This window comes from Triturus cristatus, chromosome 5_2, assembly GCF_964204655.1.
Source record: "Triturus cristatus chromosome 5_2, aTriCri1.1, whole genome shotgun sequence".
Lineage (NCBI taxonomy): Eukaryota > Metazoa > Chordata > Amphibia > Caudata > Salamandridae > Triturus > Triturus cristatus.
In genome coordinates, this window is record NC_140588.1 from 369,592,683 (window position 1) to 369,607,880 (window position 15,198).

Consider the following 15,198-nt stretch of genomic DNA (forward strand, 5'->3'; position numbering starts at 1 on the left):
AGATTTATTTGTTATGAAGTTTCCTAATTTCCTCATTTACTGCAGTTTCCTCAGTAGGAAATACTTTCAGTTTTTTACTTTGATTCCATCAAGAAGGCATTCAGATGTGTCACACATTTTCCATAAATTCTGAATGTTAGCACTCTAGTTGCTCATTAGATCACTGTAGTAAAGCTACTGCTCACCAGGCAAGTCTGCTGCTGGTATTCAAAGTGCATGTTTCAGTCTGCATGTCAGAATGTTTTTATGAAATAAAAGAGGATTTCAGAAGTCAAAATCTACCCTAGTTTTTCTTTCTGCAGCACTAATCATAATTTATATGGCAAAATGAACCCCATCATTTTGTTCCTTTGTAAATTAAATGTTTTAAGTGTTACCACTTTATTCCAATCAAGATGGCTTCAGGTGTGCCATACTTTTGTCATAAGTAAGACTGTTAGCGCTCTAGTTGTTCTTTAGAGCACTCTGGGAAGCTGCAGTAGAACACAAAGGAATCAATTGACAGTCTCTGCCCTTGTTGGATGTACATGTTTTACTGAGAATGTCAGACTACATTCTTACATGACTGAGAAAGATAATGTGAATTTACAGAAAATATGCTCTCAGTTTAGCTTATAGATCACCTTCCAAACCTCTGTGAGAAAAGTATGAGAAAATAGTTTTCTCTCAAACATGGTTCGTGATATCACAGCAGAAGGCTTTTTCACATGGTAAAATCACCTTAGAACACACCACAATTCCTAAAATGAGTATGGTACCATCAGCAAATGATTTATAATGTAACTAAAGTCTTAAAACCTTCTATTAACTGCAATGCTTTTTAATGAGGTGCTATCATGTATATTGGTCCCAAGATGGCTGCCAACACTTCTTGGATGAAGTACTGACAGCCATTTAGATCTCACGTTGAGATGTGTGGTTAGGCTCCGCCCAGATATGTATGTGATTTTACTTTTGATTTTCTCAGGAACTACTGAACAGATTGACACCATATATGCAAAAGGCACATGCCTGACCTGAGGACTACCTCTTTGCCAAATTTCAAGTAATTCTGTTCAGCCGTTCGAGCTGTACCTTGGACTAAAGGTCCCTATGGAAAATTGCATGGGGAAAACGCGTTTTGGGACACCCCTTTTTTCTCAGCCCCCGCTTGACGAATCCCCCGAGACTTTCAGGGTAGGAGCGGAGCGGAGCGCCCCACCTATTTTGAAAATTTCGCGAGGATTCGTCAACCGGCGCCAAAGTTATTCCAAATAGAATGTTGCGGATTTCCTATGGAAACACGGTCCTAACTATAACTATCTACTGGCGACCGCCAGTAGATAATAGTTTATATGTATGTATGTATATATGTTTATATTTATTTAATGTGCAGAAAGGAGGTGGCCATCATGACGAAATTAGAAAGAAGTTTGCTCAGAAATCTAATTATTATATGAGAATCCTTATACAAGAGGAATTCGCAGAGGAAGTCTCCTACAGGAAATATAGAGAAAATATAAGTAAGAACAAATTGACTGACCAGTTAAAACATTATTTTATGTGAGAAAACAAGACCTTTTTTGTGTCACAAGTGTGCATTCAAAGACTTCTTAGCCCTGAAGAAGCAATAATTTGGTCACAAAGCATCTGTCTGCTTAAGCATAGTTATTTTTCTATTTTAAAGTCACAGATATAATGATTTTAAATTGCTTCCAAAGAACTAATAAACGGAGCTGACTAACATTTCAGAATGTTACATGTAAAGTAAATGAGATTTATTTTAATTATGAATACCATTTAAAGAGTATAAAGATAACTTTAAAACAAAAAACATTATTAGTTTTACATTCCAGTGCCCATGAATATTTTTTGTATAGCCATAAAAATGAATGACCAGTTCTCCTTGGAAATCTTCGAATGCTCGTTGAGATTTTATCACCATTATCAGGTGTAAATAAACTTTTTTTTATTTTTCCTCTTGCTGCCTTATGTTGATTACCTTTTAATTCCATGTTACAGAATGGTCACTCCAATTGTTTTACTTATATTTAATTCAAACCCATGAACCAATTTGTTTACAAAGCCGATCGGATGAATGAGCAAACTAAACTCTGAGATCAAGGTGTGATAGGGTCAGGCAAGCTTACTGTATAAAGTATTTGCCGGACCTCTAGAATTAAGCAGAAATAGAGGACCAAATTATTCCACCATGGTGACTAAATTGTGGGGCAAAAAGGCAAAGTATGTGGTGCAGGATGGAATATTCTGTGGTGATATTATTTTGTAATTTTGACATTTTAACACAGATTAAGTCAGTCTGGACGAAGGATGGATTGCATTGGTATCAGTTTAGCATCTGATTACAGCAATCAGCAACTGTAAGGTGATCAATTACCTCTGCAAAAGGTCTTCCAAAACACAGCACCACATGTGTTTTTTTATAGTAACCTATTATAGCAATCAGTTTGAGCTAGAAACACATGTTTTGCCAACATCTACAAATTAGACAGTAGATATAGGATTATGTGGCAAAAGGGGTAAAACCACAATTAAAAATACAGCACCTGCATAATTCCAGTGGCCCAGGTTGTACAGTTAGGAAGATTGAAACATTTTTTTAGGAATCTAATTTTCTGATTATTTTTTTATTTTATACTGATACTGTTAACTTTATACTCGGATGCTACCACCTAAGAACAAAAAAGATGGTAGCATTTTCTTGAGTAATGTGCACAATCTTTTTCGGATATCATAAGTAGATGCCATTGAAAGATGTAAATGTTTAAGAGTCATACAAGTAGACATGTTAGTAGCAGTAAATTACAGCATGTTTATAATGTTCCTGTTGCAAGAATCCAAATACAAAGTAGTAATCAAAAAAGAGCTTCAGGAAATTTGTCCATCTTGAATCTTCAAATCAATTTCGCCATAGACATGTCTCAGGGAATCACAATCCAGGCTTGCCATTATCTTTCGATGTCCCGATCTCTGTGGGGTACATTTCCCCTCCCAAGTCAAAGTTGAATTTGCTGCAACTTCACTGAAAATAAAGAATAACATAATAACTATTAAAAAAAGCATACTAGTTGCCTACCAGAGCTGACAAAAATGTTCCACATTTTGCGACTTTCTATGAAATACTTAACATTGTTTGGATTCAGAAAAAAACCCTTCCTAATTTTCACCACATTTCACCTCAAAGTAAAATTTGCAATGTTGCTCGTTTCACTTTTTGGGTAATTGGATAGGTTTCTTATCTTCTCTCCCTGCTGGATCCAGTAAAAATATTAAGCAAAGTGTGTAACTGTTTACTTTTAGTTGTTGGTAGTGACAAATTATTATTCAGTGGTAGCTGCCTGCGACTTTTTCGATGTAATTTCTACCACAACCAAACCTTTTTTCATATTCTTGTTCCCACTTGGAGGACTTTGAAATTGGATATGCACTGGAAGTGAGTTTTTATTTATGTTTCCAAGGGCCCGCTTCACAAAGCACAGGAAAAAGTCAGAAGTGTAGCTCGGCGGGATTACTCCTGTGTTTGTACAAAGTTTCTGACATTTTTTTTTTAGATATTTTAAACAATCTCAGGAGTAGTTTTGGAAATATGCACTGTTGTGTTCTTGAACTCCTCACAGAGGTAATATTGACTCATGTAGAATTTTAACCTCAAGGAAAACTCTGCAGAAGGGCACGTTTTACGTTTTTGTTCCCATATTGGGAAATAATGTTCCATTTGAGAAACTTCTATGTCAATACAGCCATTAAATCTGAATTCATTTACTCCCTATTCCCATTTTGTGAAGAACTCTGCACAGAGAAAATAGGTTTCACCTGTGTAAATGCATATTTTTTGATTTTTTTTCCTCCATACAGAAAATATATTAATTCATGGAAAAATGCCTTCCCTTGCACCCCTAGCAAATCTGTGAATGTCCCGTTCATCCTCCTAGTCTTGAAATTGATTTACCCTAAAAAATTGATGGTGTACATTTCTGACCTTGTCAAGGATGGAAAGGGGATGGATTTCAATTTGGGAATGTCCACAGACGTTCAAGTCTATGGTTATTCCCAAAATTCCAAGGCCAACCAGCCTTGGAATGCCCATTTTCCCACCGCTTGAGTGGGATTTGCGGTTGCAGAGATCTCCACACTCCTCTGCTCATATAAAGGAGTTTACACCTGGCAGGTGTAAAAAAAAAGGTAAATTCTCTCATAATTCTACATTGAAATATACCCTTGTGAATAGAGCATACATTTCCAATTGCAGAAATTCACAAATAGTGATCAACTTTTTTTTTATGGCAAATGCCATTTGTGAGGACAAATTGATGTAAGACCTCCGACCCTCGGTCTAGGTCCACTCTCTCCCCGCAGCTCTGCTGTGCCCTCTCTTGCCTCCAGGTTCGAGGCTGCTGTCTGCTCCTGCGCCTGCTGCCCGCTCCAACTGCGACCAGACTACCTGCAACCACCGTAACCTTTCTCAGCTGTTTTCTTTCTTAATTTTTCCCTGTTGTTCCACTGTTATTGTGCCCATCTGTGTCTTGCTCTAATTCCACCACTGTTTTTATTTTCTCATGCCTGCCTGTTCCTTTCACCTTTTGCCGCTGCTGCCCCTGCGGCCCCTCCCCCTGGAATTCCCCTCCCCTGGAATTCCCTTGCTCCCGCCTCCCAGCCTCTCCTCCCTCCCACCTACCCTACTTAATGGCGGCCGCTGCATGGTCGCGCAGCGGACGAGCGCAGGATGCACGCCACTGGCACGCCAAAGGCAAGCCCATCTGCGCCTGTCCACAACCCGACCACGGCCAGCGCCAGGAACCCTGGATCTCCCACTACCCATCGCTACGACACCACCACCCTCCTCGCACTCAAACCTGGAAGACTTAGAGAATGCCAACAGGCCTCGCCGAACACGACCCACGGCCAGTTCTCCTGCCTCCACTGCCACCACACCCTCACCGCCACCCCGGCCTCCAACACCAGCAGCAGCGACACCCTAAAATGCATCCTCCTCAATGTACGCTCCTTACACAAACACGCCATGGAAATCTGGAACCTACTCGACTCTCTCTCGCCCGACATCATCTTCTTCACTGAGACCTGGACCAAAGCATCCTCCGCCCCGACATCAGCACCGCCATCCCAGACGGATAGAAGATCCAGAGGAAAGACCGCCGCAACCACCCAGGAGGAGGCCTCGCCATCGCCCAAAAGAGCACCCTCCGCCTCAACACCTCCAGCGAAACCTTCCCCTCCGCCCAACACCTGCACTTCCAGATCCAGACCACCCCCAAAGCCACACTCCGAGGAACCCTCGTCTACAGACCCCCGGCCCCCGAACACCCTTCGCCACCACTATCACCGACTTCATCGCACCCCACGCCATCGCCTCAACAAACTACATACTCATTGGAGACCCGAACTTCCACCTCACCAACCCCAGCGACCGCCAACTTCACTATCCTTCATGACAACCTCGCCAGTATCGGACTTAAACAACTCGTCAACACACTGACCCACAGAGCAGGACACACCCTCTGCCCCATTTTCGCAGCAGGAAACAGCATCCAATTCAGCCACACAACGCAGCCGCCATGGACCGACCACCACTGCGTACACTTCGCCATCAACAAACCCAAGGCACCCAAACCAGCCCCACGCCCACCACGAAGGAACTGGAGCAAGGTTACCGCCGAACAACCTAACTCCACCCTCACCCGAGGCAACAACACCTGGGCACTCGACACAAACGACGCTGCCAGAGAACTCCACACCCGAATCTCCGACTGCGCAGACGAGCTCGCCCCGCTACTGAACCCTGACAGACAACGCACCAGGAAAGCCGCCTGGTTCACCACCGCTCTCCAAGAAGCCAGATGCACCTGCAGACGCCTGGAGAAGAACTGGAGAAACACCAAGATAACCGAAAACCACACCACCTACAAGGATGCCATGACGGAATACCACAACCAGATCAGAGCCACCAAGAGGAACTTCATCCACAACAAAATCCTGGCCAACTCCACCAACTCCGTGGAACTTTTCAGTGTTATTCAAGAATTCATCAACCCACGCAGCGAAGCCACAGACATCACTCCATCCCAAGACCTCTGTGAAAAGCTTGGAACCTATTTCCACCTCAAGATCAAAAACCTCTATGACAACTTCATCGACCATCCACCAGGTGCCACAGATGGCCCCCCGCCCCCCAGAAACACCAGCCAGCCCACCATCTCCAACTGGACACCGATAACGGCCGAAGACACCACCTCGACCATGAAAAGCATCCACTCGGGGACCCCCATCGAACCGTGCCCCCTCACATCTACCACAGAGCAGCGGCTGCCATCGCACCCGAACTACAACGCACCATCAACACCACCTTCAAAACAGTCACCTTCCCAGATGATTGGAAGCACGCAGAAGTCAGACCTCTGCTCAAGAAGCCCACAGCTGACCCCACTGACCTCAAGAACTATCAGCCCATCTCGGTCCCCCCTTTGGCTACCAAAGTTGCAGAGAAAACAGTCAACAGGAAACTGACACAATTCATTGAAGAGAACGCCGTCCTCGACCCATCCCAATCCGGATTCCGAAGCAACCACAGCACAGAGACCGCCCTACTTGCCGCCACAGATGACATCCGCACCCTCCTGGAGCAAGGCCACTACACAGTCCTGATCCTACACGACCTATCAGCGGCCTTCAACACCATCTCCCACCGCACACTAGTCGCCAGACTACACGATGCAGGCATACAAGGAACAGCCCTGGACTGGATCCGATCATTCCTCACCGGAAAAAGCCAAAGGATCAGACTCCCACCCTTCCTCTCCGACCCCACGAAAATCACCTGCTGATTCCCAAAGGGTTCATCCCTGAGCCCCACCCTCTTCAACATCTACATAGCCCCCCTCGCAGCCATCGTCTGACAACATGGCCTCAACATCGTATCCTACGCTTACGCCCTCACCAAAGACCCCACCACTGCCAAACTCAGCTTCCATAAAGGAATGCAAGACATCGCAGTCTGGATGACCAACAGCTGCCTGAAGCTCAACGCCGAGAAAACAGAAATCCTCGGTACCATCCCTTCTGCATGGGGCATGGGACAGCACCTCGGAAGTCCACCTACCCCCTCAGACCATGCCAAAAACCTCGGCATTGTACTCGACTCATCACTCACCATGAACCGACAGGTCAATGCCGTCACCTCCAGCTGCTTCAACATCCTCCGCAAGACCTGCAAGTGGATCCCCCCTGAGTCAAGGAAGACAGTTACCCACGAACTCATCACCAGTAGACTGGACTATGGAAACGCACTATACGCCGGCATCAACAAGTCCCTACTCCGCAAACTCCAGACAATACAGAACACCGCCGCAAGACTCGTCCTCGGCATCCCCCGACACAAACACATCAGTCAACACCTACGAAGTTTCCACTGGCTCCCCGTGGAGAAAAGAGTCACTTTCAAAATCCTCACTCACGCCTACAAATGCCTACACAACAACGGACCCAAATACCTCAACGTCAGAATCCACTTCCACGTACCCAAAAGAAACCTCTGATCTTCCAACCTCGTGCTGGCTGAAACCACGTGCATCCACAGAGCCAGTGCAGGCAGAAGATCCTTCTCTCACATTGCAGCCAAGACCTGGAACGAGCTACCGGCAAACATCAGATGCACCCCCTCCCTGAACACCTTCAGGAAGACCCTCAAGACCTGGCTCTTCGGCTAAACAGATCTGCGGACCCCCCCTCAGCGCCTTGAGACCCTCACGGGTGAGTAGCATGCTTACAATTCCCTGATTGATTGATTGATTGATGTAACTTGTAAGTTTATGAAAAAAGATTATAATTTTATTTTGAAATTGTATTTATTTGGGCACCCAATTTGAATTTGGGAGTATGAATACATTTGCAAATCTTTATTCATAATTTTCACTGTATAAGCTTGCACAGCAGTACTTTGAAATTAAAATACTCTTCACATGTACGAGCAAAAGACATTTATTGATAAGATGTCACAAGCTGTCCACATCATATTGAAATACTGCCGCATATTACACATATTCCGCTTAGCAAAAGAAATACACTTACAGCAAGCATTGGCCAAGCACACAGGTCTGAATTTAATGCACTAATGCATGCAGTGTAATCACATTAAAGCAAGAAAAAGGAATGCAAAGTGGTCTGTATTGACGGTAAAGGCATCCTTGTCTTCAATGCAGTTCTGTTTTATATTTCTATATCAAATAAAGTTCAGCTGGAAAAGGAGTTTTCATGATAGCCTTTAGTTTCTATAAAATATTTTTGTTTATTTATTTAGCACAATCAATAAATTGGAAAAAAAGCACAGGTGAATGTCATAAAAAAAAAGAAAGACTATAAAGAAGGTTTCCTGGCCAGCCAACCTACATTTGACATAGAAGCAAAAACAGAACCTTGTTGAAGGCAAGGGGGCCTTCAATACACACCACCTTTTGTTTAGGGTTGGGCGGAATTTGCGTAGTCGCGCTGCGTAAAGCTCCGTGAAACAGTAAAAAATCTCTGCGAGCTCGCAGAGTTCTCCAACACGTGGAATTGCTTGTTCCGCCTGTTCGTGGTGCTTTTTTCCTGTTCGCAAACGCTGTGTGCGTGCTCGGTGGGAAATATCTCACAAACACGCATTTTGAAAGCACAAACAAACATAAATTTCCATGAAGTCACAGAATTTTTGGCAATTCTTCGTTCTCTGCGGAACGCGAAATTACCCAAATTCCGCGAGCGGATCGGAATTTACTGCCCAGGCCTACTTTTGTTTCAAGCAAACGAAAAAAAGAAAAAAACACGATCCTTGGCAGAACTATTGCAAAACCGGCAGGAGGCAAAAATGGGTGGGTGGTAAAAGAGAGGGTGATGAATGAGGAGACTCTTGTGCCACAGTTGAAGGGGGGACAGATGGGGGAATGAAAGAAGGTGGCAAGCTGGGGAGGATGAGGAAGACACCAGCCGCGGCCCGTGGAGGGAGTTCCGTGGGGCGGTGGGGCGGGAGAGGGGTAGGGTGGGGGCTTCTAAAAACCGGAAGATGGATAATTGCAGGTAAGTAAACAATTAAATTAAAAAAACGAATTTCGTAGCGCACGCTGCATCGCAAAATGCGATGCAGCTCGCGCTACGAAATTCGTTTTATTTATTTAATTGTTTACTTACCTGTAATTATCCATATTCCGGTTTTTAGAACCCCCCACCATGCCCCTCCCCCGCCCCGCCTTACCGCCCCACGGAACTCCCTTCACGGGCCGCGGCTGGAAGACACAGAGAGGTGAAAGGGAGAAGGGAGAGGTGTTGGTTGGCTGGTGGGGGACGAGGAGCACCAAGAAGAAAGAGGGAGGAATGAGCAGGAAGGGGAAACATTGATATGAAGAGTGAGGTCCACAAACGGGTGCAGCACCGGACAGATCAGCCCATTGTTGTGTAGTAGTCTCTCATGCAGTTCAATGGAAGCACTGCATTAGAGTCCGGAAGATACACACTAGCAGCCAATATCATCAGGTGAGAGAGATATACTCCTCTGGGCTAAGCCAAGATGTGATCGACACAATTTTAAGCCAATCAATGAAAAGGCATGGTCTAAAAAAGCAGGCAGTTGAAGGGCCATAACTTAAAGCCCAATTGACATACTATGTAAGTAGAAGGTCTTTTTAGCCAGCTGCATTGCCAACCCAGGGCTAAAAACGGAAGCAGGCAGATTCGCTGATGTGCTCAAAGGTAGGTAGGTTCAAAGGTGAAAAAGGTCTGAAAATTTGAATTAGTACCGCGTTACATACATTGATTGGATGGCGCTGATTTACACGGCGGTGCTAATTAGTTATATTACTTATTACAAGGGTGTGCTATTTTGCTTCCTTTGAAATCGAAATGAAATGAAGCAAAACACACCATAATTGTAAGTAGCCCGTAACTAAATAGTAAATTGCAGAAAATTAGAGACACTTCGAAAAGTTACATAATTCAATCTTTGTCTTTGACCCTGGGAAGATGTGAAAAGCCACTGAGAATGGGAAAATGAAAGGGATTTTCCAACAGTGAAAGCACCTGTCATATATATTCATCACTTACTCCCGTGATCCTGCTGGAACAGATGGGAAGGTAACGTGCCATGTGATCTTCCCGGCATTGCACCAATCTGACAAAGCTATGAGAGGTGCTTGTCAAGGAAGAAAAAAAATGGGGAACCGGAAAGAGTGCACGTGAATGAATGATCAGATATTGGGACGAACAGATTCATGGGGAAAAGCCAAAACACTTAACATGGGGGAAAAGGCGAATCAGTTAAGAAATAATCCTGCAAATTGAATAAAATTGCAATGATCCCTTTGCCAGGGAGTAAACATGATGATGAATGGCTCTGTGTAATGTGCTGAGCCATCAGCAGGCAGCAGTCATCCGTCACCTTCACTGCTCAGACGTAAATGGGATTATTATTTAAATAAACTGCACCTAGCGTGTCTTCGGCGCACATTTACCCTGCAGCCTTTATCAACACAAGGGGATATCACAGGAGAACCCAAGCGACAAAATCAATAAGTTTCCATTTTGAATAAATTGAGACTTAACAAGAAAGACTAGCGCTGCCACACAAAGTGAAACCATCAACATCTGCAGATGTGTCTGTGGGAGGGAGGTCCACCGCTCAATGTCAGAATATCGTATACAGAAATATCTTCCGCGTCACATCATCAATGTCATTTAGAAACATATGAGGCCCGATTACGAGTGGACTGCCAAATTCGTGGTGGAGGTGCGATGGCGGTCAGGGACAGCAACTCCAGCGGTCCAACCACCGTATTCCAAGTACGGTGGTCAGATCTCCAGGGCACCGCCACAACAGCCAAAACTTCCAAAACTGCCAGAGATCTGCGATCCTTGGCGGTCTTGCAGCTGTCTGGGGAACTCCTAATATGCTTAGCGGTGCTGCAGTGGCACCGCCAAGCATATTACAAGATTCCCTACCCCCAACCCTTTTATGGCCGTGAGCCCACCATGAAAGGGTTGGCGGTGGGGAAACCCCCTGCTGTCCCTGTGCAGGGATATGCATACAGGAGGGTGAAATGTTGTGCCCCTCTGTCTGCAGCCCCCCCTTTCCTGAATGGCATGGACTGTACAGTCCAAGCCATGCAGGAACATTAGTAGGCGCTCCCATTGCGGTGCCTTTGTAATAAGCACAGCAATGGGACTGCCGCACTGCCTGCCCACCAGACAACGAGGAAATTGGTAATCTGGCAGGCGGCAGTCGACTTTGGCAGTCTGGGAGCGGGGCACTGCCATGGGGGCCGGCTCCCAGACTGCCAAATTTGTAATCAGGCCGATAGTCCCTTTGAGTGTAGATTCTCTTATTAACTGCAATGGGGTGATATTTTTGTAAAGCATACTTAGGACACATATCTATAACAGACAATACTCTGACAGCACTATACCTCGATGGGTTTTTTAATGGTTTGCAGAGTTAGAATATGTGTTTTTTCTCCCTGTGCTTTCCACAGGGTATCCATATTCGTTCCTATGTCCCCTGAATAGGTTTATAATGAAAAGCTAACCAGTAATTGTATTCCTGGTAATGTGTTTTGGTTGAAAATCTTCCATAGTTTACATAGCATTCATAATGTTTTTAAATGGATATAGTGCAGGCACTCCAGCCCGACCAGGCCCTTTGGTCGATATGAAATAGTCCTCAAAACCATGAAATCCATAGGATAATGGAATAAGATAATAGGTCATATTGAGCCAGAATTAATGAAAAGCAATAAGTTATGTAACAATCATCATGGGCAGAGCCACTGGAATGGAGAATGAAATTCTGTGCTAGGGTTGACTAACTAATGCGATAAGAAAAGGCACATTCAGTGAATTTATCATCACACTGTTTTCTCATTTTCACACGTGTTAATATTAAGCCTGGGCAAAGCACTACGCTACGCTTGCGTAGTTTGTGAAGGTCGCGCTACTTCGCACTACGCGAACTGCACGTAGCACGGTGCGAACACGCGTAGCGTAGTGTTGCGTAGTGCTGCGGTCATTTTTTGCTTGCTCGCGGTCCTCAACGTGAAGTTGGCGGCCGCAAGAAAGCTAAATGACATCCCGGCGAGACTTTTTCCTTGTTCGCGATCAGCAACATCAAGTTGGCGATCGCGAGCATGGAAAATAAACCTCCCGGCAAGATTCCCAACGCGAGGAGGTCAGGTTTCTCATTGCGAGTGGTCGCGTATGCTCGCGACCGCTCGCGATGAGAAACTACCAGTTCGCGTTGAGAAAGCTGCCGCTCGAGTAAAAATCTACTCGAGCAGCAGAAAAGTACAGCTCGCACTGTGCACGATGCCATTTTCAATGATTGCACAGTGCCGGTTGCTTGTCCGCACTGTGCAATCATTGAAAACGACATCTGGCACAGTGCGAACAAGGTACTACGCAGTTCAGGAAATGCTACGCGTAGCTCGCGTAGTGCGAACTGCACTTTCGTAGCTTCGCGAAGTGCTATTTCGCGAACTACGCCCAGGGTTAGTTAATATGCTATGGGCATAGGTTTCACCTCAATTAGTATCAGGTTAACCCCTGAATACAGCAATCAACAAATGAAAGGTGACCAAGTAACCTTTGCATAGGGTTTGCCACTGCAAGGCACCATGTGAGGCAAATTTTCAGTAACTTTCTATATATTCGAGCAATAAACATAAAGTGGGATGTTTGGCAAATGTGGAAAAATCCATTATTATGCGGACTAATGTTGCAGCAAAATAATCGCATAATTACAGTGACCATAATCATGGGTCGCAAAACTGGTCAAGCATATTTCTCTCACATGGAATTTCTTTCCGAAGTCTATGGGCCATCACTAAGAAAGAGTGAAGTTGCACTAGGGAACCGTAGGATGTGAAAATAAAACAAGCATTGGAAATGCATTAAATCACGCATTTGCTTTAGTTAGAGCTATTGGCATTGTAAACGACAATGTTTTTTATTCATGTGTTATGGAGTGTGTGTATGTAGTGGAATTATGTTGGTTGTATTGGAATTGTTAGTTGTGAAATTTTGTTGCATGAAATTGTTTGGTGTAGAGTGGATTTGTATTGTTAGATTAAGAAGTATGGTGTGGTGTGCAGTGGAATTATGTGGATAATTATGTGGTATTGACTGTAGTGCAATTATGTGGAATGGCATTTTGTGTTGTGGAGTGGTATATAGTAGAGTTTAACTATGTGGTGTGCTGTTGAATTTTGTGGCATGATGTGGAATTTTGTGGAATTTATTGGTGTGGATTGGATGTATGTGGTGGGTTGTGTAATTGTGTTGATGAGTTGAATTATGTGGTTTAGTGTCACATTATGTGGTGTGGATTGGAAATGTGTTAAGTTGAATTCTATGGCCTGGAACTGTATGGATAATTAACACCAACTTTTGAAAAGCAGCACACCACAGAAGCAACCATGTTTAACAATTACACCAGATGACCTGCGCCAAATGGTAAGTATTGAAGAACACACACTCAAAAGCACACATCAAATGGATACAACTCCAGTACTATATCCCTATTACACTAATCCCCATGTTATTGGTGTGTGCATACCAAAACTATGCAGCAACCCTAAATTCAGGCAGCACAGAGTACACTGCTGCAAAACATATTTCAGACAGGTGAAAGCCATGCCGCACCAAGGCTCAACCAGGGGCTCTCCGTGCAGCAGTGAGAAGAGAGACTAGAGTATAGGGAATCAAGCCAAGGCAAATGGTCATAGGATAAAGTCTTAAGCCAAGTGGCATCATATTTATACAGGCGAGTTAAATGTCACGACAGGGCTTTCAGGGGAATTAAACAAATAGGGGGGGTCTCAAAGGGGCGTGGCTGATGTAATTAAGGGTGTGGCTTAAAATACGGAAGGTAAAAATCTGTGCTTAGCATAGTGTGCCGTCCAACTGGTACGTTGCTGCTTCTGTCATTGCATACAGATATATAATACAACAAATACCATTACACCTACAACAAGTCAGGGCTATTAGGTTTGCCAATGGTTGCTAGTTGTGTAAGATTAATAAACAACAAGTGTGACTTTGTTGTGTAGAATATTGAAAATGCTTCCATTCTAAAATGATCAGACTGTGAAAGAACTATAACGAGTCTCTCTGAAGCTAGCTCAAAGGCAGTGAAGGGTGGTACTGCTGCAGAGGTAAGATGTTTTTTGTACACTGAGTGAAGGACCCGGCCCACCAAAAGCCCTGCGTCACTGGTAGTCATATTGAGTGGAGCCACAATGTGAGGAAAAATAAGATCAAAGTAAAATAATTCTGGTTGAACAGCACTCTAAAAATAATTCAAACCAGTTTCAAAGTCTACTGAGGTGTGTTGGAAAAATAAGGGCAGAGAACGCAGGCAAGTGGCGCAAATGAGGCGCAGTGAATACTGACAGGTGGAGAAATAGATGAGCGGACAATTTTCAGGCAGAAGAAATGGTAACGTAGCACACCATGGCGAATACCGAAAAGTATATTGTAGTCTGGGGATGAATGGAGGTAGAGAGCGCAGTGAGGTCAAAGATGAATAGAAGAACAGAAGAAGAGAAAAGTACTGCTGCGAGTGGAGAAAAGGGGGAGCAAAAAGTACCAAGGGGAATGGAGAAAAGGAGGAACAAGTTGCCGTGAAGTCAGTGATGAAATATGAACTGGAGTAGAGGGAAAGTAGAGGATAAAGAATGGGTGCACAAAATTAGGAGCAGAAATATTGAGATGAATGGAGAAGAGGAGGAGCCGAGAGTACAGATGTGAGCAGGATACCAGCAACCCTGAGTACAGGCAGCACAGGGTACTGCTGCAAAACATATTGCAGACAGCTGGCAGCCATGCTGCACACAGAGCTAAACCAGCGGCACTCCGTGGAGCAGTGAGGGGAGAGACTGCAGTATAGTGAACCAAGCCAATGCACACTGTCATGATATAAAGTCCTAAGCCAAGTGGCATCCCATTTTTACAGGTAAGTAAAACGTCGCAGGTTGTTACATTTAGTGGGGCCACTAAGTGAGGAAAAATAAAATAAAAATAAAAAAATCTGGATCAATAGCAGTCCAAAAATAATTAAAACCAGTTACAAAGTCTACTAAGGTGTGTTGAAAAAAGAAGGGCAGAGAACCCAACCCGGGGGAGCAAATGAGGCGCAGTGAATACTGATAGGTGAGGAAAATGATGAGA

The 15,198-nt window shown here is 44.3% G+C and overlaps 1 protein-coding gene across 1 annotated transcript in view; it reads right to left on the reverse strand.

The window, feature by feature from the left end:
* Positions 1–1,735: 1,735 nt before the first annotated feature.
* The window catches only part of F13A1 (coagulation factor XIII A chain), a 352,278-nt gene continuing 338,815 nt past the window's right edge, over positions 1,736–15,198 (reverse strand). Inside the window, exon 15 of the mRNA XM_085607215.1 lies at positions 1,736–3,022. Coding sequence (XP_085463341.1) covers positions 2,869–3,022 — 154 coding nt within the window. The 3' untranslated portion in view covers positions 1,736–2,868. The remainder of the gene's footprint in view (positions 3,023–15,198) is intronic.